Below are 25,093 nucleotides of genomic sequence, written 5' to 3' on the forward strand. Positions count from 1 at the left end.
AAAATCTAACTTACAGCAATGTCCGGATAATTTTCGACATCCCGAAAAAAAAGTTTGTATCTACCGTTTTACTTAAGTCAAATGGTCGTGAGTAGGGGAGGGTCTGTAATGACTAAGTACTTAATCACATATTACAATTATTTTTGAATTATATTAGTATATTTTCATGACGCCACACCTGCCCCCTTTGCCTGCTTGTTAGTGCCATGGAAGAAGCAAAATACACACACAGTCCTTATCGTGATCCACATCATACTATGTAGCCACGGAGTGCAACACACTTTACTTTAACTAGAATTGATTAACCAATTAGCGCAACAGAAGACTGTCAGGAAATGATTCCCTACATTAACTTGTTTCATTATATTTACCGTAAATTCCGGACTATTGAGCGCACCTGTTTATAAGCCGCACCCACCACATTTCGGGAGGAAAACCGATTTTGTAGATACACAAGCCGCACCTGTATATTAGCCGCATGCGCCCACATTGAAAAAATGCAACACTAACACAAAATTAACCCATACAGTCCAAAAATCACAGTCGGCAAAATGAACGGAAAATGATACCGGTACTAAAGGTTTGATGCAGACCTGCAGAGTCCGGGTGCCCATTGAAAGTAATCCAAGGAAAAAAGTGTACATTTCCAAAGGTAAGGGTGGGAAAAATATATATCCACTATTGTCGGCCGCGTCCACAAACACGTCTCACCTTTACTCCACTTCCCGTCAGCCCGCGTTTGCCCCGCCCCATCTTTATCATTTGCTCGTGCAAAACATATCAGAATAAGTTTCTAAAATAAATACATTACAAAAATATACAGTTGCAAATACATATTATATATGGTTACACATATTTACAAAGAAAGACGGTACACCGACAGAGTTTTCAAAGCCTTAATTATAATATTATAACTTTCACCGTGCCTGTGAAGGGTAGCAAAACGCTACTAGCAACACGCTGGCGACACAGTAAATGGGTCTGTTAAAAAAAAAAATCATACCATATATGTAGAAACCACGGTAAACCGTCCTCATCTTCCTCCTTATAACTGACGTCATCAAAGTCGTCTTCTTTCAGTATGGGAAAGAGACTTTGTCATATAGACGTCATCCCACGCTCCCTTATTTAAAAACATGCTAGCAACACGCTCGCTAAGTAAAGTTTACGTGCAGTAGCTCTATTTCCTTCTTTATCGGACTACTCGATTGCGTTTAGCGTGAAAGTTGCGTCATGTGCCTTTCTTTTTGCAATTTGCATGATGAGGATATGTCTACGCTAATTTAATTAGTGCACAAGCTATGAAGTTGCAGTCTTCCTCGGCGCATATATTCCACCGGTCTAAATCTTACCTTTCGTACTCGAGCGCCGCTGACGGCCGTTAGAAAAATTACATAAATTGGCCGCATCACTGAATAAGCCGCAGGGTTGAAGGTTTGGGGGAAAAGTAGCTGTCTATAGTCCGGAATTTACAGTAATTAGCATGTTCAGCACTTCAAATGTGAGGCTGTTAATATACTCATTTAAAAAACTGCCTTTATTTACTACGTTTAGTTGGACAGCACTAGAGAGCGCAGATAGCGACAATATGTGAGGTTGTTTCTGAGTCATAGCTTACTATCATTTCTCATGAATAGCTTCATTGTTCACTCAAAGTACTATTGTCCCTTTCTCATGACAGACGCCATGCTGCTGGTGGCCCTGCGACTCGAGGGGCCCTTCAACATCGAAATGGTCATGGACCCCATCGACGTCAAGATCTCCGACGCCATCATGAATATGCAAGATAACAGTGCACAGGTCACTTACAAGGTAACGGCTGTTTTGTCTCGACTATGCCACCTCAGCGATCACTGAGACAAATATATTTATATTAGGGATACACGATTTAAAAAAAAAAACAAAAAACGTATTGCAATTTCGATGCCATTTTCAATTTGAAAAGAAAAGTGCATTTATGTACTTGTTGTAAGGATAGTGACACGCAAACTTACCTCGAGATGATGTTCTTAGAGACTGAAAGTATACAACTGTAACAAAATAACCATAGATCTACAAATTAAAACAGAATTTGCAGTTGAATCAATAGTTTATTGTCTTTATACAAAAGTACAACGAAATTGGAGGACTACTCCTTTCAGTGCAAGGAAACGATTTAGAGAGAAGCTAGCTAGCTACACGCTAGCGTCTTGTAACCGCGACTTCTGAAAGGTCTTTGTGATGGTTTAAATACAAAAGTCACAAATGTAGCAGTTGCCCACCAGTAGTAGCTCCAAGTTGTCTGTTCCATTTAGTCCAGACCTCTTTGTGACCATTAAGAAGAAAAGAACACACCAGGCACGTTGAGAAAGAAGTTGTGGAAAATCTCGAAGCAGGAATGGGGTACAAGTACATTTCACAACATTTACACATCTCCAGAAGATCTGTGCGACCAAAAATATAAAAATTGAGGGAGCATAAAAGTACAGCAAATATGGCAATATAATTAAAGTTCTTGGGGCTGGGATCATTTTGCAAGGCCCTGTATCAGTCTGTTTTGTTCTAAAAAATAAAAACAAATTTCTTTGATAATTTTTTTCTAGGGTAACCACAAGATCTTAATAGTTAGGGACGCAGGCAATATAAATTTGGAATCAATATTTATTTTCATTAAATGGCAGAACTATGAATCGTAAATCTTCACGTTTGTTAAGCCTCGTACTTTTTGTTTATTTGCACACATTCTGCTTGTTTAGTGGACATCCCACACTCCAGTCCCTAATAGGCCTCACGCTTTATAAGGATATTTTAGACGGCACATGTCTGGTCATTTTCATTTCACTGCCACGCCAGGTTTGTTTTTTGTTTTTTTGTATCGGGTTTCTTGTTTGAACATTTGTTTTTTTGTTTAGAGCCCACTTGTTAGTTTGTTATTTGTTCCTGGCATTTTTCATTTCCTTAGTCTAAGTTTCCAGTTTGGACTCAAGTTTGATTTGTATAGACATTTTTGTGACTATTTTGTAATGATTACTGATGCGAGGCACCTGTGCCCGTTCCTTTGGCGCCAACAGCTCTGGGCGCTGATTGGCTCCCTGCTACTTTTTAAACCCCCCGGTTCCCGGTTACCAGCGTCAGACCGTCTGTGAATCTTAGCTATACGCAAGGCCAGCTCTTTCGACTCCTGACTCTATCCTGCCCTGTTTTCTGTCTCATACCTGTTGCCGACCTCTTTTCTGAACCCATTTTACGTTTTTGCTCCTCCGCCCCGGCCATAGACCTGTTTTTTCTCGCTCTCGACACGGAAGTGCCACTTCCGTGTTCCCAGCGATCTGCTACCTGTGACCGACGATCACCAAATCTTGGGTGCAAGCCCTTTCCTCCTTCTAAATAAAGCTGAGTAAAACAAACGCAATTGGTCCTGTCTCCGTTCCTGGTCCGTGACACCTTTCATTATCACTCTGTACTCCCTTTTAGTTATTAAATAACTTCCCTCTTTTTGAGCACCCCTGCATCCAGTTCCTCCTTCCCCCGCATGGGTCCATCACTCCCAATGCTCAACAATAATTGTCAAACGTTGAATTTTTTTGTTTTTGTTTAAATATTCATACATTTTATCATCCTTTTTATGTCACTGACATGGGCTAATAAAACCCCAATTTTTTTTTTTGGTCTCACAATAAAATAGGCTTAAGGTGTGATGACACGAGACCCCTTCTACTTTAATTTAGTCAAATCAGGAGTTTGTTATTTTGTTAGCTGCAGATGACAGCCTTGTCAAAGCAATCTGTGCTTAAGGAGAGCATCCTGCTATTTTTGTATTTTACGGTGCCTTTTTCACCGATGGAGGTCATTGTCTTGAGCGACACGCTCGCAACAGCCTTCCTGTGCTCTTCCATTCGTAAATGATTGCAGTCTACTTACGCATGAGTACGTCTTTCGTTTTTGAAAACACGATTCTCCCAGTGTTCGGTTCTGTGCAGTTTCAGTGCCATAAAAAAAGACGTTAATAAATCTGACTGGAACCAGATTGCAACTGCAACATATGGTTGACCGATCCAGCCATATGTAAAAATAAGTGTATAAATAAATAAACACCTACAAATATATGCCATATAAATAAATAAACACAGACTTTAAATATCATATAGTATATAAAATAAATGTTATATATGTATGCACTTTGTCATGTATTCAGTTAATCCGTCATGTATTTTGTTGGGTATTTTGTCCCCAAAAATTGTTTTTCATATAGAGGCTCAGTTGCCTGAGCTTTTCACCTATTGGTTGATTTGTGTTTAACAAATCGGTTTTAGGTGAGACCTCAGGCAGTTTTACCTACTTACTCATTTGAATAACAAAACAAATGACCAAAAACATTTAAAAATACATGGCAAAATAAATGGAACAATAGTTACCAAAATAAATAAATGACTAAATAATTGACCAAATGCACAAATTTATGAAAAAAAAAATCAATGTATGTAATAGATTTAAGAATTACGTCATTTATTTTTCAAATGTATTTCTCACGCTGAGGTTTTGAGTTTTTCCTTGCCCTCGTGTTGGTTTAAGATCAGGCAATGGTGTCATTGTCATCCTGTGCAGTCCTTTGAGACATTTTTGCGATTAAGGGCTATATAAATAAATGTTACTTGACTTGACTTGAAATGTATTAAGTTATATTGAATGCATTTGCAGGTATTTGTATATTTATACATTTATTTCTACATATTCAAGTTTCGAGATTGTGTTTCTTGTCATTAACATAAAATGCACCCCACATAAGGAAACACTGCATAAGCAGAAATGTCCTCAAAGTTCTGCTGACTGCATCAAGGACTTCTTTGCAAATGTTTTGCACTGATTTAAAACCTCAAGTAGCGCTTTAAAAATCGTATTACTGATTAATCTTGCTTTGGTTGTAAATGAGGAGAGCTACTCAGCGTTGGTGCGGATTTATCCGAGTGCAGAATGGGCTTGCAAAAAATAGGGGGGGAAATCCAATCCTTGTTTTGTCTTTTAACATTTAACAGGTAACTCAAAATACAAATAAAAACAATGTACATATAAAAACCCCAAACCTATCTGGCCCTATGTGAAAAAGTTAATACTTCCTCAACCTACTACCACACCCTTTTTCAAAAGGGTTTCAAATCTGCCATATTGGAGGGTTTTCTCGCATGAACAGCGCTTTTAAGGTCAACGCCACAGCATCTCAATTGGATATAAATCCAGAGTGAGATGTGGCCACTCCAGAACCTTCATTTTGTTTTTTTGAGCCATTCAGAGGTTAACTTGCTGGTCAGTTTTGGATCATTCTCCTGCTGCATCATCCAAGAGCGCTTGGGCTTGATGTCACAAACTGATGGCCGGACGTTCTCCTTCAGGTTCTTCTGGTGAGCACCAGAATGCATTATTCGCTCAACCACAGCAAGTTGTCCTGATCCGGAGGCAGCAAACTACATGTTTGTGTCATTTCCAAAAATACCTGAAGGGAAAAATACAGAGAAATGAACCTTACTATTGGATAATATGCAGATATTATTATTTATATATATCTAGTTGTAAAATATACACACTCTTTTAAAAAAATACCCTCGAATTTTAAGCAGTTTCGGAATGGTTTTATTTATTTATTTTTAATAATAAAGTTTTAAAAGTATATATCGTAAAGATATTTCTATTCATCACAGGCCCTCTCGTGCAACACATAGAGTCATGCTAAATGTGAGCTGTTTTTCCAAAAGCTATAAAACTTAAATAACATCGACCGCAGGCCAGCTGAATCACCATCAGCATCACCGTGGTTACCTTAGCATGCAGCCCATTAGACCTCAGTGGCGTACACTGCTCAGCCCAATTGCAAATTCTCCGTGTTTCCTCTGCCCCCCAAAATAAAGACATTTGGGTTTAGTGATGGGGATTCTGGCTTTTTAGAGGACTGGCTCTTTTGGCTCGGCTCACCAAAAAGAGGCAGCTCTTTGGTTCCCACAGCTCAACAGATTGTTTTGTTGCTTTTATCCATTTTTCAATGATTGTTCTGTAACATAATGTACATATTAATGAACAAAAGCCAAAAAAATGAAATACAAGGAAAAGTCAAGTCAAGTCAAGTCATTTTTATTTGTATAGCCCTTAATCACAATTAGTCTCTAAGGGCTTCACAAGTTATTGCATATAAGATTAGGTTACTCGTATGCTATAGAGTAGAAATGAGTTTTAAGCCTAGATTTAAACATTTCCACCGAGGTTGCAGATCGGATCTCAGGGGGAAGAGCATTCCACAACACCGGTGCCCGGATGGAGAACGCTCTCGAACCAGCGGAACACTTCTTGGCTCTTGGGATCACCAGGAGACCGGCGCTCTCGGAACGAAGGCTTCGGGCCGGGACATAGGGGGAGATGAGATCTGAAAGATATGAGGGGGAAAGTCCATGTATGATTTTGTATAGTAGTAGGAGAACCTTAAAATCGCATCTTAGGCTAATAGGGAGCCAATGCAGGTTAGCCAAAATTGGGGTGATGTGATCGTACTTTTTTGTCCTTGTTAAAAGCCTCGCTGCAGCATTTTGTACCAGCTGAAGACTCTTGAGTCTGGTCATCGGAAGACCGGAAAGTAGTGCATTACAGTAGTCGAGACGGGAGGTAACAAACGCATGAATTATGATTTCCGCATCCGACTGAGAAAGTATAGGACGAATTTTAGCAATGTTACGGAGATGGAAGAAAGCGGTTCTAGTAATTTTTTTCACATGTGTTTGAAAGGACAGATCAGGGTCGAAAATGACACCTAAATTTTTAAGTGAGTCACTCTGTGTGATGTGGCAATTGTCCAAGTTCACTGCGGTTTTAGAGAATAAGTCACGGGACTTAGAAGGACCAACAACTAACATTTCAGTCTTTTCAGGGTTAAGACGCAGGAAATTGAGTGACATCCACTCTTTTATCTCAGTGAGGCAGGCCTCCAAAGTTCCACAGTTTAGTGTGGCAGATTCCTCCATCGGGAGATAGAGTTGAGTGTCATCTGCGTAGCAATGGAAACTGATATTATACTTACGAATAATATCACCTAGTGGAAGCATATAAATGCTGAAGAGAAGGGGGCCAAGCACTGAACCCTGCGGAACACCACAAGTAACACTAAATGGCTCAGATGTCAATTCGCCATATTTAACGCAGTGTGTCCTATCTGAGAGGTAGGATCTGAACCATAATAGGACGCTTCCTGAGAGACCAATCCATTTTTCCAACCGTTCTAGCAAGATAATATGGTCCACTGTGTCAAATGCAGCACTAAGGTCCAGCAGCAGCAAAAGTGATGATGTGCCCGAGTCCATTGCCCAACTTAAGAGAAAAAAAAGACAAATAAACAAGAGAGTAGATAAATAAATAAATAGATAATAGAGAGAAAAAAACTATAAAAATAGGTAAATTATTGTCCTCGGTGCAGAGGATCAGGGTTCAAGTCAGCCTCTCTGTGTGGAGTTTGCATGTTCTTTTTGTGCTTGCCCACTCCGGTTTCCTCCCACATCCCAAAAACATGCATGTCAGGTTAATTGGCCGTTCCAGATTGTCGTTAGCTTTCACTGTGTGCCCTGCAACTGGCTGGTGACCAGATCAGGGTGTCCCCTGCCCACTGCCCGAAGACAGCTGGGATGGGCTCCAACACCCCCGCGATTCTACCAAGGATAAGCATTGCAAATGGTGGACGGATGGATTGAAAACACTAAGGTATATTACCAATAATACACATAATAACATACAACAAAATTTAAATTAAAGCCATGGATTTTGAAGCGCAACACAAATAAACCAGGAAAAACATAAATAAACTTGAAAAATGTTTATGTTACAAAAGCTAACTGTCAACCAAATGATCCCTGAGAAACACAATAAACCAAATATTTATAGATTGCCCAAAAAAGATGATATTCAAAACGATTTTAACCTTTTTCATACTCAACAAATATAAAGTCAAAATGCATATTGACCAATCACAAGAGAAAAAAAAGCATCTCAAAGGGAATTGGCTCTTGACAGCACTCAATTTGTACAACTCAAGTATTTCTCATCTGACCAATCTCCATTCACCAATGGTGTGCCCCCAGGGCTCTGTACTGGGGCCCTGCTTTTTTTATTCCTGTGTTTATAGATGTTTTTTGTTTTATTCCTGTGTTTATAGTTGTGTCTTGTTCTGTGTGCAGCGATGTTCGTTCGCTTCAAAGAGCCGTCTCATAGAGCCATTTCGTTGACACACGCCACATGACTATTTTGGATCCATAGCGGCGTGTGCCCGTGTTTGTTTTGTAATTGCAGGCTTTCCAAGGTTGTGGTCAGCCCAAAGTGGCAGGAATAAGCAGGCCTGCCCGCGGCGTTCCGGATGTGTTCAACGCCCGCTTCAGGCCCTACAACCCAGACGAGCGTCCCACCACGGCAGCCGGGACTAGCCTGGATCGACTGGTAAGGGCATCGAGTCGGTAGGAGGGGGGATTGTAAACACCATTTATCTTTCTCACTGCTGACATTCTTGATTAAAGCCAGAGATTCGCCTGTCCCCCGATTCATTCCACCGCATCTATCGATCGGGTGTTTGTTAAGGGATCGACATCCCCCCACCCGCCGCACTCCGAGAGAATGATGCATGTCATGAAATGCCTTTCAATCGCCTGCCTGTCTGTGTGCATGGCAAACACAACAGGCGTTGTCAGCACCCACCGGGCGGCGGACCGGTACCGAGCCGCTGGTCATTTGGTCCTGGGCCACAATAAAAACGTTCCTTATTTTTTTGCTTGTACAGTTTTTTACCCACAAAATAACAATAAGATTTTCTCCGTATTACACACCAAGTTTTACGGTTGTATATTGATAGTTCCTATCACGTGACCTTCATCCGGGTAACATAAGTACAGGCGTCCAAATTGGATAGAAGTTAACCAGAAATATGGCAAACAAAGCTCTAGTAGGTTAAAGGCGGTCGTTAGACAAATGTTCTAGGCTACCTTATGACGACGTATCAAAAAAGTTCACTGATAGATTAACAACACCCATTCTGGAAGAGGGGTTATAGTTCAATTAGGGCTCTCTAGGCTCACCATCAATGGCCAGGCGCTTTCGCACGACCGGGCCATAGCCATAGATTGCATTGCACTAAGTCAGGGCCTTGCTCTGCGCTCCGTACTTTGGATGAGGGTGCGGCACTTTAAGAGAGAAGGAGGCAGAGAGACAAAAAAGAACAATGGTGGTTGGATGATAAAACAAATGCAGTGAGAGAGAAGTCCGACCCAACCCAAACCTCGGGATTGACATTTTTGACCCAACTCGGGCTTAAGATCTGGTATGTCTCTCTGTTTTATCCATTCTTTAGCAACTGGTCCAATGATTGAAAACAGTTTGATGATGAGATCAAATCAAATGCCATTTCCTATGTCATCGACATCCCCAGTGTTCTAGTAATTACACAGTGGATTTAGGTTAATTATCATTTACTTTTTTATCTTACTAATGTTTTTATTGGGGAAGACTATTGTGAAACATTAAACAGGTCTTTGTGACTGAGAAGGTTGTGGAGCACTCTCCTATCAGAACAGCGCGTTTGTGGGATTGAATGTAGATCCGTGAATTTGAGCATCGTAAACAACCTTAAGGCTTAAAACGTTGCAGCCGGAGGGGAAAATGACAGCCATAAGAAGTTAAGGGGCCGTTTCTTGTATTTAGAAATAAGGCAGTTTAAGCCAGTTTAACCACACTCTTTTTACGATGTTATTCCGAAGACGTTTAAAGGAAGGGTGCATCAATAATGGTGAAAGTTAAATATTTTGTCTATGAAGTATTTTTTTCACTAAGTTTAAGGAGCCCTTAAGCCAGGCAAGTCAAAAAAGAAGCGGGTCTCTAGGTCATTTTTATCAAAAGTTAGGAATAAATGCCAACCAAGAGCTCATTCAAGCGGCTAGAGCGCAGTAAGGGATATACTCTCAGTTTTAGTAGGTCCAGCCTAGTAGTGAGATCTGAGATACAGTCGTCTAATTATATTGACCGTGCTCTGCCAAAAACCTTTGTTTTTCTTTTTATTAATTTCAAACCACTATGACAATTAATCATAGCCCCTACTTGCGTTTGTTTTACATGGTGAGTTGGTTTAGTTGTAAAGCTGCATTCACTCAACTGTTTATTGTGAATAAACGTGTTATGCTTAGACGAGATTCCTTGTCATTCATGATTTGTATATGTAGGGTTGGGTACTAGAGAACAGAGTTAGGGTTAGGGTTGGGGTTAGGGTTAACAGAGAGTTTGGATCTGGCCCCAGGGCCAAACTGAGTTTGACATTCCTGCTTTAATTTCCACCGTACCTATATGCTTTTACCTTACTTTTAACAATGCTGGCTGGGGCGGAACACTTTCGGTGGGAGGAATGAAGGTTGCGGTGGAGTGCTGGAGAGCAATGTCATGCTCTGCCCCGCCTGCTGTTTTAGTTTATATTTCTCAGAGTAGCATGTAAACAGTTAAACTAAGAAAAGGCCAGTCCAGACTCCAAGAATAGATTAAAGAGAAGAGTTTATTCGGGAGAGTCTGAGAAATGCATGTACTGCCACGTGCATCATGAATGAGCTGACAGAGGCTGCAATGACCACACGAGCCAGTAGATGTTGGCCGTGAGTGAAAAAAGTTCCAAATTATGTCTTGCTCCTCTAATGTGTCTCATGTTTATTTGTCTAATTATGTCCATTTTCGTTGACTTTTCCTCACGTTCATTCGTCCACCTATGCAATTAATTAAAACTTTGCTCTTCTCTCCCCTGCTTCTCTGTGCTGCCATTCAGAGGATTATTTGGAATACCATGCAACACAGCGTAAGCTTCAACATTTTTCTTCTTTTCCGCTCGTGGGTGGGCGTTTGAAAGACGGCGGGGTAAAATAAAGGACAATTCACTAGTACTTTTTCTTTAATGAGACAATCTTTCATTGACTAGGTTTAACGTTTTTTTTAACGCACATTTATGATTTAGAAGGGTGGCAGGACTGCTGGGAAATCAAATGATGAAAATAATCCATTCTGTTAGTAGTGTCCAAACTGCGGAGCCATTTGTGCTCCACTGACCAGGGTTCATACAGTGGCTTGAAATCCTTGAAAAGACTTAATATTAATAATATGCAAGAATTGAAATATACCTAAATATTGAGTGATTTTTTTTTTTGTGAATGCTTGAAATTTTTGTTGTTTCTCAATGAGTCTGCTTAAAAATGTCATCATTTGACATCATTTGTTATCACTTTACATTTAATAGGATTTTTTATTTTGCGTTTTTGTATATCATTGATTTAAGATATGTATTGAGAACTGAAGTCTTCAGGTCTTGTACAGTTGCTTAAAATCGATGAAAATGCTTGAATTTTAAGGCTGTGTTTTTAAGGGTTGAAAAGTGTTGACATTTTTAGTGAAGTGCTTGTAAATGCTGGAAATAATTGCCATGTTTCTCAACAAATCTGCTTAAAAATGTTGCAGACACTGCTCTACACTGCTTCACTTTGCCATTACATTTCTTCACTTTTGGTTAACGGCAGCTGGCATTAGTTAATATGAAATTGTCTTACAGGTCGCGCCTAAGAGGACAAGTGCATGCTACAAATAAACGGGATACTGTGAAATGTTTATTAGTGTAATGATCAATCATGGATATTTATCACAAGCAATGCATAACATGATGATAGTGTTTCCAATTAGGTAACTGTTACTGGAAAAACGTATTCGAACTGAAAATGTAAGCTACATATTACTGTCATTTTTACCCAACACTTATATTGGCAAAGTATTTCTCTGAAAAACAAATTTATTTGCCATTAACTCAAGATTTAAAAATCATCTGTCTTGATAGATGTACACGCAAGGTTAAAAATCTCTACAAAATACACGATTCACAGAGGATTTCCACTATTATCTTGTGCTGGAGAAATTTCAAAATTGGCTTTTAAAGTTCCTAAAAAGTTCTCGAAAAAGCCATTAAAAAGTGAACGAATCCTGATTTGACCATTTCTCCAGTACCCCCAGCATATGCAAGAAATATTTCTGTCGGTAGAAAACTGTGTTGTACACTGCACAACTTTGCCCTGCAATTGGCAACCAGTTCAGGGTGTCCCCTGCCCGATGATTGCTATGATGGGCTCCAGCACCCCCGCAACCCAGAGGATAAGCGGTGCAGCTGATGGGATGAGATGAGATGACACTGCACAACTTATCCAAAGATGCAAGATATTTAGAAAAAAATAAGTCAAAAATGTTCATTCCAAACTACCCTTAAAGGGACAATGTGCATTGTTTAGCATCTCCTAGTTGTAAAATAAATAAATAAATAAATAAAAAACATTGTTTAATTAAAGAAGAAAATATATTGTTAATCAAAATCTGATGTACTATCTTATAAACATGCATTTAATTAAATACTGGTAGCTTAAGAAATTGACATTAATTTTACTTGAGCCTCACCTTGAGGGAGCTGACATGATTGTCCTTTATCTTACTTATATGGGTACCCCAAAAATCAACAAAAGTTTGTCAAAGTTTAGCAATAGAAATCTAAGAAAATGGTGCCTCTAAACAATCCAGGGACATGTACCATTCAGATAATACACAATGTTCTTTTAAGCGTATCTGATAGGGTTATTATCCATCCATTATCATAGACAAATCACTCGCTCATTCACGATTTGGACCGGCCAATTAACCTGACATGCATGTTTTTAGAATGTGTGAGGGAACCGAAGTGCCCGGAGGAAATCCAAGCAGGCATAGGGAGAACATGCAAACTCCACACGGGGAGGCTGAGATAGCCCAACTTGAACCCTGACCCATAGGGCTCCGCGTTAATCTTATTTTTAGAGGGTGTATTTGCAGCAGCAAGATGACAGACAATCATGTCCCCTAGGTGTGCCTCATGTAAAATAGATACTAATTCCCCTACTCTCAAGTAGAAGAGAAAATGCATGTTAAATAATAGCTTGTGTACTTTGCTTTCTATTCAAATCAATATTATTAATTCGTTGGTTTTTATTTTACCACTTGACTAGACTCGACATATACCGGTAAGTATTATTTATGCGACACTTTTTTATGTGTAGAGTGCTCTTCCCAAAAAGTATTTGCCATGCTGTTTTTGAATTTTGTGTTAAAGTAATGTTTTCAGGTTTTGCAAATTGTAAATAAAATAAGTAATAGAAAAAGAACTTAGTCAATGCTATTTAGTTACTTTTAAAAGAAGGTATAGTATAGTAACTTTGATACTTTTTCCAAGTAACTGGCAACAATGGTGGACAATTGTGTCAGCTTCCTCTTGGGGAGCTTCATGTTTCGTACGGTAAAGAAAATACACATTTCTGGCCTATAAACCTAATGTGTCTAATTGAAAGCTCATGCATATGTCCTTATTTTTTCAAATCAATATCACTTTTAATGAATATTTTTGTACTACTAGATGGAGCCAAATAATACACAATGCACCTTTAAGCATCACCTAGTGGTAATCTGATGCATGAAAGCAGGAAGTGAACCAAAAATGAATGAACCTTGCATGGAACCGGTCATTAGCGTGAAAAAGTGAAAATGTTTTCCTTTTACGACCGGCTGCAGCAGTTCACACCATTACACAGTACATGTTCATCCTTTCAACCTTATTTAATGACATCAAAGTCGTTACCTCATCACGGACAGCCGGAGCGTTATGCTAGGGCAGTGAGGATCCCTGAGCAGAGAACTCACTTTCCTCAAATGAAGCCATCTATTCTGGAAGTGTCCCCTGTCCGACGTTAGTAATAGCGCGGACAACAAATCAGGAGGTGACCTGGTCTGACAGCGCGCGGCGGCCGGCATCTGCTCTAATAGCGCGGCCCCGGGCCGGCATGGCCGTGCGGGGGCCGCTCATGAATAATCAGCCGACATTCAGACAAGAAATAGAAGGAACAGACAAGGCAGTGTGTCATGTATGTGAAAGAGAGCCACCGAAAATGCAGGAAATAGAACACCTCGGCCTGCTAAGCTATAGGTGACAGACACATCACCCACCGCCTTGTAATTGAAGCAGTAAGGGTGGGTGGATCAATCCAAATATTGATATTCTCGATACCGAGAGACTACGCGGATGGATTCTAATCTCTCAAGATCGATACTGTCTATCAGTTTTATCTTTCACTATAATAATGTTACAAATCTGTAGTGTGCAATAATCTGTGGTCGGTGCATCCCTTTGACACTACTTGTGATTAAGGGCAATACAAATGACTTGACTAATGCAGGGGCATCGAACCCATTTGATGATCTGGGGCCACCTGCTGGGGAAAAAAATCAGAAAAAAGAGAAACAAAAAAGTGTGGTGGATAATGAGACGGAAAAAGAGTGAGAGAGGGAGAGGGATAAAGAAAGGGAGATATCAAAAAAGAAAAAGAAAGAGTAAGGAAAAAGGAAAGATTGAGCAAGGAAGAGATCAAGATATAGAAAAAGAGAAATTGAGAGGGATGACAGAGTAAAAAAGAAAGACACTGAAAAAAGAGAGAATGGCAGAAAGAGAGAAGGCAAGGTATAGAAAAATGAGGGACAAAAAGAATGAGAGAAAAAGAGTGATACAGACAGAGAGGGAAAAAGTAAAGAGAAAGAGAGATGAGAGAAAAAAGGAAAAAAGACAGAGAGAAAGACAGAGAGAAGGAAAGAAAGTAATAAAGAAAGGAACATATTGATAAAAAGAGAAAGGCAGATAAAGCTAGAGAAAGAGAGGAGGGAAAACGTGAATGAATGAGAGAAAAAAGAACAAAGTACGAGAGAAAAAGACAATAATAAAAGATAAAGAGAGAAAAAAGAGATGAAGAAAGAAAGAGAGGGAGAGGAAGAGAGAGACCAAGAGAGTGAGAAGGAAAGACAGAATCTGATGAATAGAGAAAGAATGTAGGAAAGAGTGGGAGAGAGAGAGGGAAAATACATCCGTGGGAGTGGCAGCTTGTTTTTCTCATGCGCTTCTCTCAGCTTTGTCTCACAGGTGGGATTAAATCTGTTGGCGGGCCTAATCCGGCCTGTGGGACGCATGTTTGGCATTCCTGTGTCAATGTGTGGTTATATTATACTTTCAAATGCAATCCGGTTGTGGTTTCAATTAAGTTGCACTACTGATTTTTGAACTATACAGCGCATGAGATTAAACATCAAGATCAAAACGGGTCGTAATTCGGGACGGGAGAGCAGACGTGGTCGAGATCAAACAGATCGTAGCGGGAGAAAAACAGGAGCAAAAACACAGGGCAGGCGAAAAAGGCTTGCCGTGTAAAAACGAAGTTTCGCAGAAGGACCGACAAAAGGGGGCTGACAGGACAGAGTTTAAATACTGACTGGGAGCCAATCAGTCAACAAGCTGCAGCTGGCGCCACACGGGCAGGGCCAATTGGGCGCCATGGCAACTGTGACACATGGGCAGGGCCAATTGGGCAACCGTGACGGATGAATATTATTGCATTGTATTGTTTACACAATTTGCACTTTCTGACTTCATTTTCAAAATATTGTGCAATAGAAGGTATTATAGTTTTCATGTCAACTTTGTTATCTTTGCATTTTTGTTACATTTCAGCTTTTTTTGGTTTATCACTCTTGACGATTGTTAAGAGTTGTATTAGAAATATACATATATATATATATATATATATATATATATATATATATATATATATATATATATATATATATATATATATACATATATATATATATATATTTACTGTTAAAATTTGTAGTTGTTTTATAAAAAAAATATTTTTAAGGCCGTTTTATCATGATTATCAACTAGCTCAAGGGGGAGGGATTGAATTTTGCATGACCGTGAAATTTCCAAGCACAACATTCGGCAAGGAGGAAATGACTTCCTCTTCCCTGTGTGCAAAAATGCAATGACGACAAAAATCCAAACAATAACAATGTACCAAATAAGAAAAACTTATGCATTTAAAATGTAAAAGCGAAAAATATAAAGTTTAGAATAAAAATGTGCAAAGTATAAGCTGGGATCGAAAATGACCAGTTGTGCCTTGTTTTGGAGAAGAGGTAGGAGGAGGTGGGATAGGGAGAGAGTTCAGAGTCCTGAAAGCCTGATGAAAGAAGCTGTCCTTGAGCCTGCTGATTCCAGCTCTGAGACTCAGCGGCACCTGTGAGATGGGTGGGGGGATGGAGTTGTGGTTGTCCATGAGAGGCTTGAGGGGGACACCAATGATCTTTTACGCTGTTTTCAAGACACGCTCCAGAGTCTTTCAACAGGACAGGCACCATACGCCCCGGTTTTTCAGGTGGTGCATCTGTAGAATGAGAGCATGATGGAAGTCGATGCATGTGTATTGTCTCGGAATCAGTATTGATTGATACAACCTTGTATTTTCTTGGATCGTCCACCCTAATAAATCAGCCTAAAAGCTGTGGTATTCTTATACAGTATTTTCCTATTGTAGGAAGCAGTTTTACTCTAGCCCTGAAAGACCTTTATCCTGCGTGGAAAATATTGAAGTTTGTTAATGATGCTAGGGTTGTTTTAATGTCGGCGGAGGTGTTGGAGGTCGTATTCAAAATACCTTGCACATCTGCTCTGAACTGACTTGCCTACCTTCAGCTGCTAAATATTAAACCCACGTTAGCACCAATAAGAGTAAAGACTTTCAAGCAAAGGTAGGATCTAGTTTATAATGTCCCCTAAGTCACAGTTTTGGACGACGTTCCCGGTACATTTTAGTAAATTCCAAAAGTCTTCTTGTAGTTTATTTTTAATTATTTGTTATTTTTTGTTGAATTTTGGCAATTAGAGAGACATAGTCCTAGGTGTCAAAATCAGTCTTTTGCTCCCCTTATTAATGATTGCACTGCCTCTTATGAAGCTATAAGACCATGTAGATTATGTATAATACCGCCACAGTATTAGCAATATATGACAACATAGAAGTTGAAGAAGTTGAAGGCGGGAAGAAGTTGAAAGCTTTAGGTACTTGGGTTGGGATGTGGCTGCAGTTGGTGGAATGGAGTGCGAGGTATTGCACAGAGTGAATCAAGAAAGCAAGGTTTTGGGTGATCTGAGGAGAGTGATGAGCAACAAGAGTATGAGTATGGATGTTAAGAGGGGACTGTATCAGAGTGTGATTGTGCTGACTGTGTCGTATGGTGCAGAGACTTGGAGCCTGTATGCAGATTTAGGAAGGAAATTGAATGTTTTTGAGATGAAATGTTTGAGGAGTATGTTAGGAGTGACAAGATTAGATAGATTGAGAAATGAATTTGTGAGAGACAGAACTGGAGTAGTAGTGGAACTGAGCAAGCGTGTTGATAAGTACTCGGTTGGTTTGGACACATGGAGAGGATGGATGAGAAGCGAATGTTGAAGAGGATCTACAGAGCAGAAGTCAATGGAAGGAGACCAAGAGGAAGCCCGCGATTGACGTGGATGGATGGTGTTATGAGTGCACTGCAGTAAAGAGGTCTAAATATAGTGGAAGCTAGAGCTCTTGTTGATGATAGGAATGAGTGGAGAGGTGTTGTGAAAGGATATTAGGATGTTTGGACGCGTTCTAAGGACAGACAGGCAACTGTATGATGCAGCAGGGCTAAACCAGTGAAAGCTGCTGGGCCCTGCTGTTGAACAGAAGAGTGTGTTCTGTCACCCTGACCCGAGTGACATTGCCGCTTTCTTGTGTCCCGTTTCAGCTGGAGGGACGAAAGCATGACCAACTTGGGTGCCGAGGTGTTTAACTTGTTTGGGTGTTTGGGCATTTGGGTTGGCCATGGTCCAAATGTTTTTTGTGTGTTTTTTGCTACTTTTTCCCTTTTTTTTCGTTGTTTCTGTATATGTTTGTCTTGCTGTCGGTCACCTCTTTCGAAGGAAATGACCAGGGTAGATAGAATGATAACATTGTCCAACTACACCAGTGACTGAGGCGATCGGGATTAGAGCCAACATGGGCAAGTATTGATCGTTCTAACAGAAAAATGTGCTTTTTAAATTTTGAAGAACTATTTTTTTCCCACACAAAAATTATTATACAGCTTACACAAAGTGGAATGACCAAAAAAAACCGCATAAAATACTGGGAAAATGTATACGTTGACAGGTATGGGGATACAAACACAAGTCTAATACAGTTTATTCAATAATATGACAACATTTAAGGTGACGTTATAAAATAAAGCTGATACATGCACAGCAACAACAAAAAACAGAACTAATAAAACAAAACAGAAAAGCAACACTATCTCGAAATATATAAAAAGAGTAAATAAAGAAAATCGACCTGCTGCAACAGGTGGCCCCGTCACAAGTGAGACACCTTAAGGCATTATTGTAAGGAGAAAATGAAGCACAAGGAATAATACAAAGTACTAAGACTCAAAGTGACCAAACTGTAGCAGATGGTGTTGGGTTTTTTTGGGCCCAGCCTTTCACAATGTTTTGGTAGGTTATCAAAATAAAGGCTAGGGATGAGGAGCAGTTCCTTCAAGGGCTTTTTTGAGGAATATTACGGGCAAAAATGAGATTCATACAATGGCTTTAGCAATTCACAAGTTCAAAGACAAAAATGGCTTAGAATATGTTATATTATAATTTGCCAGTCCAATACCTGGAGCAAATTCTAAAATTAGAGGAAAACGAAACTTAAGGTACAGTGGTCGAACTTTCCAATGCACAAGACTAAGCCACTTCTGGCTACAAAAGAAAGCACAATAGAAATAATAGAAAGGTTGTATGCTGATGACTGATAAACTAAGTTGCTTAATTACAAATAGCTAAATAAAGAATTTAATTTAACAATAATAAAGGAGTAACAAACTAAGAAATTATACAATCAGGAATCAATAATAACAGTAGGAACACATTAACCAAGTACTTTAAAGTCAACCTTCAACTCGACTCTGTTCAACCAAAGTAAGAGTTAGTGATGAAACGGCATTACATACATGCAAGGGCGTAGTTTTGGCATGAGCAATAATTGTTTAGTCCCCACTAGCATTCTTAGATTACTTGAAACATGTGCTATGTCCCCAACAATGCCAAAACCAAACCTACGCCCTTGCATACAGGTATCCGTTTACCGTACTATCGCTCGTACTCTAACCAGCTATTATTACAAATGATGAGTGGATGCCATGTTTCTTTTGAATTAGTCTATGAAAATAATATAAATGTTGCTTATAAAACTTTTTATTAAAGGAAACCAGTTCTGTTTACGCAACAATATAACGACCCATGTGCTGGCCCTCGCAGTAGAATAATAGAAAATGTTTTGATAGGCAGTCTGCAGCTGTCTTTTTTCCCTGTTTCCCTTTTCTATTAAAACCCAGTATATTTTATTGAGCTCGCAACTGCCTTGGTTTTACCGGGACATTCTCTTTTCATGCGAGGCATAAAAAAAAGGCAAGAAGTTGAATTGTGGTGCCAGTTGAAAGCTCTTTGAAGAAAGAACGACATTGTGTTATTGTTTTTCTCTGTTGAGGACTGAATTACGTGTCACACTGTCCAGCAGCTGCTTTGTGCGACCATTAGCGCACCAATGTTTCTGTCGCCAGTCTCGTGTAAATGGACGTTGTGTGTGGAGCAAGTATTTGTCTTCGCTTAAGCCGTCCTCCCGTATGTTTCATAATTACCCAAAATGGTAATTATGTTCCTCATGGTAGAGGATTTACAAGAGTTTAGCTTGCCCTTAGATCAGAATATCCTTAGCCACTGCAAAGTGGTACCTCTTCATAGGAGCCTATTTTTTCCAGGATCGTGGTCATGGATTGAATTGCTCATGCAAGGTGCAAAATTTCCCTGTATGTAATAATATAAAACTAATTGGTCCGCTCCTGTACTCCCAAAGGCTTCTATGTCAGTGTCAAGTCAAGTCATGTTAATTTGTATAGCCCTTAATCACAAAGAGTCTCAAAGGGCTGCACAGATCAAAGACTATTGCAAACTACAGACTCTTATGACACCATCCCCTGATCTAAAACCTACATGAGGGCAAAGAAAATCTCAAAAACCTCAACATGAGGAAAATGAAGAAACCTTGAGAACGGACCGCACATGAGGTAATCCCCCTTCCAGGATGATAAGGCTGCAATGGATGTTGCAATAACAAATAATACACAGATATTGTCAACAAGAAATATTGGTTATTCATATGCTATAGAATAGAAGTGTGTTTTAAGACTAGATTAAAACAGTTCCACTGAGGTTGCAGATCAAATCTCAGGGGGAAGAGCATGCCACAGGACTGGGGCCCGAATGGAGAACGCTCTCGAACCTGCGGATCTCTTATTGGCTCTTGAGATCACTAGTAGACCAGCATTTTCAGAGCGAAGGCTCCGGACCGGAACATAGGGTGAAATTAAATCTGAAAGATATGAGGGAGCAAGTCCATGCATGATTTTGTATACTACCTACAGAACCTTAAACTCACATCTTAAGCTAAATGGGGAGCCAATGCAGGTTAGCTAAAATAAGGGTATAATGTGATCAAACTTTCTTATCTTAGTTAAAAGCCTGGCCGCAGCATTTTTTACCAGCTGAAGGCTCTTGATGTTGGACTTTGGAAGACCGGAGAGCAGTGCATTACAGTAATCGAGACGGGAGGTAACATACGCATGAATTATAATCCCCGCATCCGACTTTTAGCAATGTTGCGAAGATGGAAAAAAACTGTTCTGGTAATATTGTTAACTTGTTTTTGAAATGAATGATTGGGGTCAAATATGACACCTACATTTTAGACTGACTCAGTGGTTCTCAAGAAAAAAACTTCTCCAATTCATAGTATTAAAGGATTGCACATTTTAAAGTAGAGATATTAGAATCTATTCACCTTTTTTTCATAAAACCAAATTACCATGAAACTAAACTAGTTCATGTACTGTGTATACTGGCATATAAGCCTCCATTACATATAAATGACCCCTTAAAACGGCTTTGAAATCAAATTCAAAAATTTAAAATGTAATAAAAATGTGTACCTAAACAACGATAATTATTACACTATGTAGATAATCAAAATTTGTATGCCGGTAAAAAAAGCTAAAAATATAACATTTTTCAACCATTTATTATACCTTACAGCAGCGTTTCAATGGAACCCATGCATCATGTTTTCAATAATGTCCTTATTTGACCTAATTGTCTCACCTTTTTCAATGTTTCCTTCCCCTTATCACTCACTTACTTGGGACCCATTGTTAGGGGCAGAAAAAGAAAATAAAACCCAAAAAATCACAATAAAACGAGATGTGTTCTTTCTCAAACACAATTCAGACAGTCCTGATTCATTGAATAAGAAGAAGAGATTGATCAGGGCGTTATCGCCATCTACTGTTACGGTGTGTAATTGACCCTCTGTTTCTCTCTTCTTCTTTGCACTATTTTGCCGAGGCAAAGGACCGCAACCAAATAAAAACGGGTCCGCAACCCGTTTATTTGGTTCCAACCCACTTGTTGAGAAATACTGATCTATGTGACCCTAGATAGCTGTAAAACACATCTTCTTGATCCGTCAAAACACATACAAAGCGTAATCAAACATAAAAAATACAGTAATAAGATAAATAAGATGATATTAACAAAAGAAAATGTGATTTCATTTTAAGCACTTAGCACGGAGGAAAGGGGCATAACAAAGGTGTTTGAGTGTGGTGCGGAAGGAGTGACGGGACACGACTTTTAATGATACATAAGCACCTACTGTACACTTAAAATAGAAGTTACTGTAACTTTAAATGAACAAACCAAAAAAATGTACAGTACGTTTTTTGGGGGCCGGTTTCAGTTTTTATTCATCACTTTATTTTGCTTTTACCCCACTTCATAATACAATTACTATCTACAGTTTGTTTTAAAAAAAGGTATGCAAAGAAATTAGCCTCGGCCTTCTATTCAAAATGTTATGGAAATGCGAAAGGCAATTGCCTTTAAAGACAACTGTCCCGCTGACCAGTTTTCACTTTTTCTGGATGTTTTCTTTTTTAAAACAAAATCAGCAATTTCCTACCACTTAGCCAGCACCTCTTAAATCTCCTTTTTTGACACCGGCTTCACTGATTTGTCCTCCTCCCCGCTGTTGTTTGCAACAGGAATATAACCTCCCTCGGAAGTTATTACCGTGACGCACTGGGTAAATTCTTCAGCGGCTTAGTGATCGCCACTCGCTGCTTCCTGATTGTACTCATTCACATGAACCGTGCAATCACGTTTTACCATTATTTTGCACTTGATTTCTATTTTCGTCATTCTCCTTTTTTCCTCAGACACATTATCGTTTCCCTTTTCTAAATATTGCCTTATGGGGGAAGCACATGCCCAAACTTGACCGAGCTGATGCAGGTAGTGAGCAGCCTTGAGCTGTCTATAGTGGTAGCCTCGTGGACGGAATTTTCCTTTGTATAGTGGGCAATATTATTATTCAACAAATATATATACTGAATTTCTCGTGTTTAGAGGTACTGACATAAAAAGGTATCACTGCATGTTTGTTGCTGAAGAGATGGCAGGTTGGGCGATGGCAGTTTAAGCAAAAGCATCCACCTCTGGCTCAATGAGCCATGATGCTTTAATTGCCTGACATTCTGTCAAAGCACCGCCCTCAAAAGCCCTGCAAGAAACAAAGATCGTCAAACTCAAAAGCTGCGATAAACCCAAACAGTCTGTCAAGTTCTGAGCCACATTTTAGATAAGGAGGGAAATGTTTAATTTGGCAATTGTTACAAGTTGTAAAGGACTTTTGTCCCCTTTTATACAATTTAATCCATGCAAGAATGTATGGGGTGACGAAGTGTCGCGTGACTACAGATTTGATTTTTTCTAAACAAAAAAAACCTATTGCGATGTTATCATTTGAATAGCCTGCTCTCAATAATTTAGAACAACTTCAAACTTTACATTTCTAAAAAGTCACCCTGATGACCTGGTGGATGTAGGAAAATGTTCTTCCATGAAGATGATGAAACTGCTCTCAATTGTTGAGGCACACAACGCTAAACTACACAATTTAATTGAATTTAAAGAGGCAGTGTGTATAAATTAGCATGCCTTGAGGTAAAAAACAAGACATCCTGCTGGTAGAACATGTAACCAATAACCTCCAAGGGGCATTCTTACCAAATGCCTGGGCCACCTCAACTTAGAGTTCCACAAAGAAGTAAATGTGTAAATGGACGTGAAATATATTATTTTCTCAGTATGTAATTTTAAAAGTAACACAAAAGCCAGAAGATCAAATGTTTAGTTGACACGCACAAAAACAAAATCCCAAAAAAGAAGAAGCAAAACAATGGACTTCATCTTTTCAAAGTGGACAAAGCTGAACTCTCATACTGTCTGACATGGTGATGGTTTAAAACTGACTTTGTGGAATACTAATCTTTTTTTTTTGTTTGCTTTTGGCATTCAAGAATGGTCAGCGCTTGATTGTGATTTCACGCCAATGCTAAGAGCTATTATTGCAGACAAATTATAGCTCCTTTTTCACTGGATATAATTTACTGCCGTCTTTCTGCTTCTCCCTGCCGTTTTTGGCAATGTTAAACACTGTTGTTTTGTGCCGCTGGACCATGCTCACATTGTCAGTCAACAATCAGCAGTGGGTATCCGCCGTGTATTTAGGGCACACACCACAAGGTTTTTGCAAGCTCGCTGCAGAGATACAAAACTTAGACCAGACGAGAAATTCAAAAGAGGCTGGCAGACAGTCCTAGTGAGAAAAAAATGACACTGGTCCATTCGATAGGTTGCAGCAAGATTAACAAGTCAAGGTCAGTGAATCCTTTTCACTGTATTTGTCAGCCGTTCCATAATGCTCGCATGGTTTTCGATAAACTTAGTAGAAAAAACTTTTTCTGTGACTAAACTTTTTTGTCCAATTAAAACTAAGCTACTCACCCCAGTGCCACCACCACCCACCCTCGCCAGATGCTTTGTGTTGAAAAAATCGAAAACATGTGTTACCTTCGGCGATATATATAATCACTCACATGAACCCCTGAGGCTGCACTCTTTCCTGACCTCTAGTCAAAATAAATATTCAATATACATTTAACTTGCGGAACATAACTTATCCAAATAACGTTTTGTACAAAATAAAGTCTCCCGGGCGAAAAGGATTTCAACTGCAGAAAGCGGGGGTGTAAAAATACTTCTTTATTGACTCATAATTGTGCCATAGATCTATCATCCTGTTTAGGAACTTGCAATTATTTGCTTGGGCATAGCTTTGCTCGTTTTAAACGCACAACCGCATCCTAAAACTTAAGTATCACAGTTTGTCACACGACTTTTGGGATAAGTACCTAAATTGGCAGCGAGACCATTCAAATCTAGATTTCTGTCCCACTTGGGTTACTTTTGCCCCTAAATTCCAAGTTTTATTTCGTAAATGAGGCCTTGTTAAGTTGAAAAAAGACATAGGATTAGGCGAGTACCGATAATAAGCGTTGTATTGTTGCCTATTTCGGGCTATCGATAACATGTCAATATTTGGTTAGTCTACATCTGAAATAGGTGGTATTGAAGGGCCCTAATGGTAAAAAAATAACAATAACTTGAGCATAAAAACAAAGAAGTTAGATATTTTGGTTTGAGCAGATGTCCTCAAAGACAACTCTACGGTTTCTTTAAAAAATATATGTTGGAACTCTGTTGAGTAGCCCTCTGTCTATTGGGTTGAAGAACACTAAACTTTAACAAAATGCCTAAAAGGGGTCCATTCATGTCACCGATTGCCAAACTAATAGCCCTGGCAGATTTCAGTTATAACAAATATGTGATATTATATAATGTAAGTACATGTAGATATCCATCAATGTTTAAAGAAGAACGGCTTTTCTTCATCGTGGTTTTCATTTACTTCCAGGTTGTGAGACAGGTAAAACATGCGCTGGAGCTGACCATTTCCATTGAGGTTTTTATAACACAAAATTGCGGGCTGAAGTGAGAACAATGCCTGTAAAATCAGAGGTGCAAAAACCAAAATAGCTGACAATCACTTTTATACTAGGGGGGTGGGTTATGAAGAAAACAAAACCAAATAGAGAGTTACTGGAAAATTTTACTTCACACAGTCATCTCTGTCTAAACTGGTTGCGATAAATACTG

General features: G+C 39.3%; 1 protein-coding gene across 1 annotated transcript in view; it reads left to right on the top strand.

Annotated features, from left to right (window-relative positions):
* LOC148353191 (glypican-6-like) overlaps window positions 1-25,093 on the top strand; it is a 195,830-nt gene that overhangs the window by 124,715 nt on the left and 46,022 nt on the right. Inside the window, exons 5-7 of the mRNA XM_088353050.1 lie at window positions 1,682-1,812; window positions 8,296-8,439; window positions 10,796-10,825. Of these exons, the coding sequence (XP_088209176.1) occupies window positions 1,682-1,812; window positions 8,296-8,439; window positions 10,796-10,825 (305 nt within the window). The remainder of the gene's footprint in view (window positions 1-1,681; window positions 1,813-8,295; window positions 8,440-10,795; window positions 10,826-25,093) is intronic.

The sequence above is a fragment of the Urocampus carinirostris genome, chromosome 14 (assembly GCF_059441175.1).
Source record: "Urocampus carinirostris isolate Australia breed hairy pipefish chromosome 14, RoL_Ucar_1.0, whole genome shotgun sequence".
NCBI classification, from domain to species: domain Eukaryota; kingdom Metazoa; phylum Chordata; class Actinopteri; order Syngnathiformes; family Syngnathidae; genus Urocampus; species Urocampus carinirostris.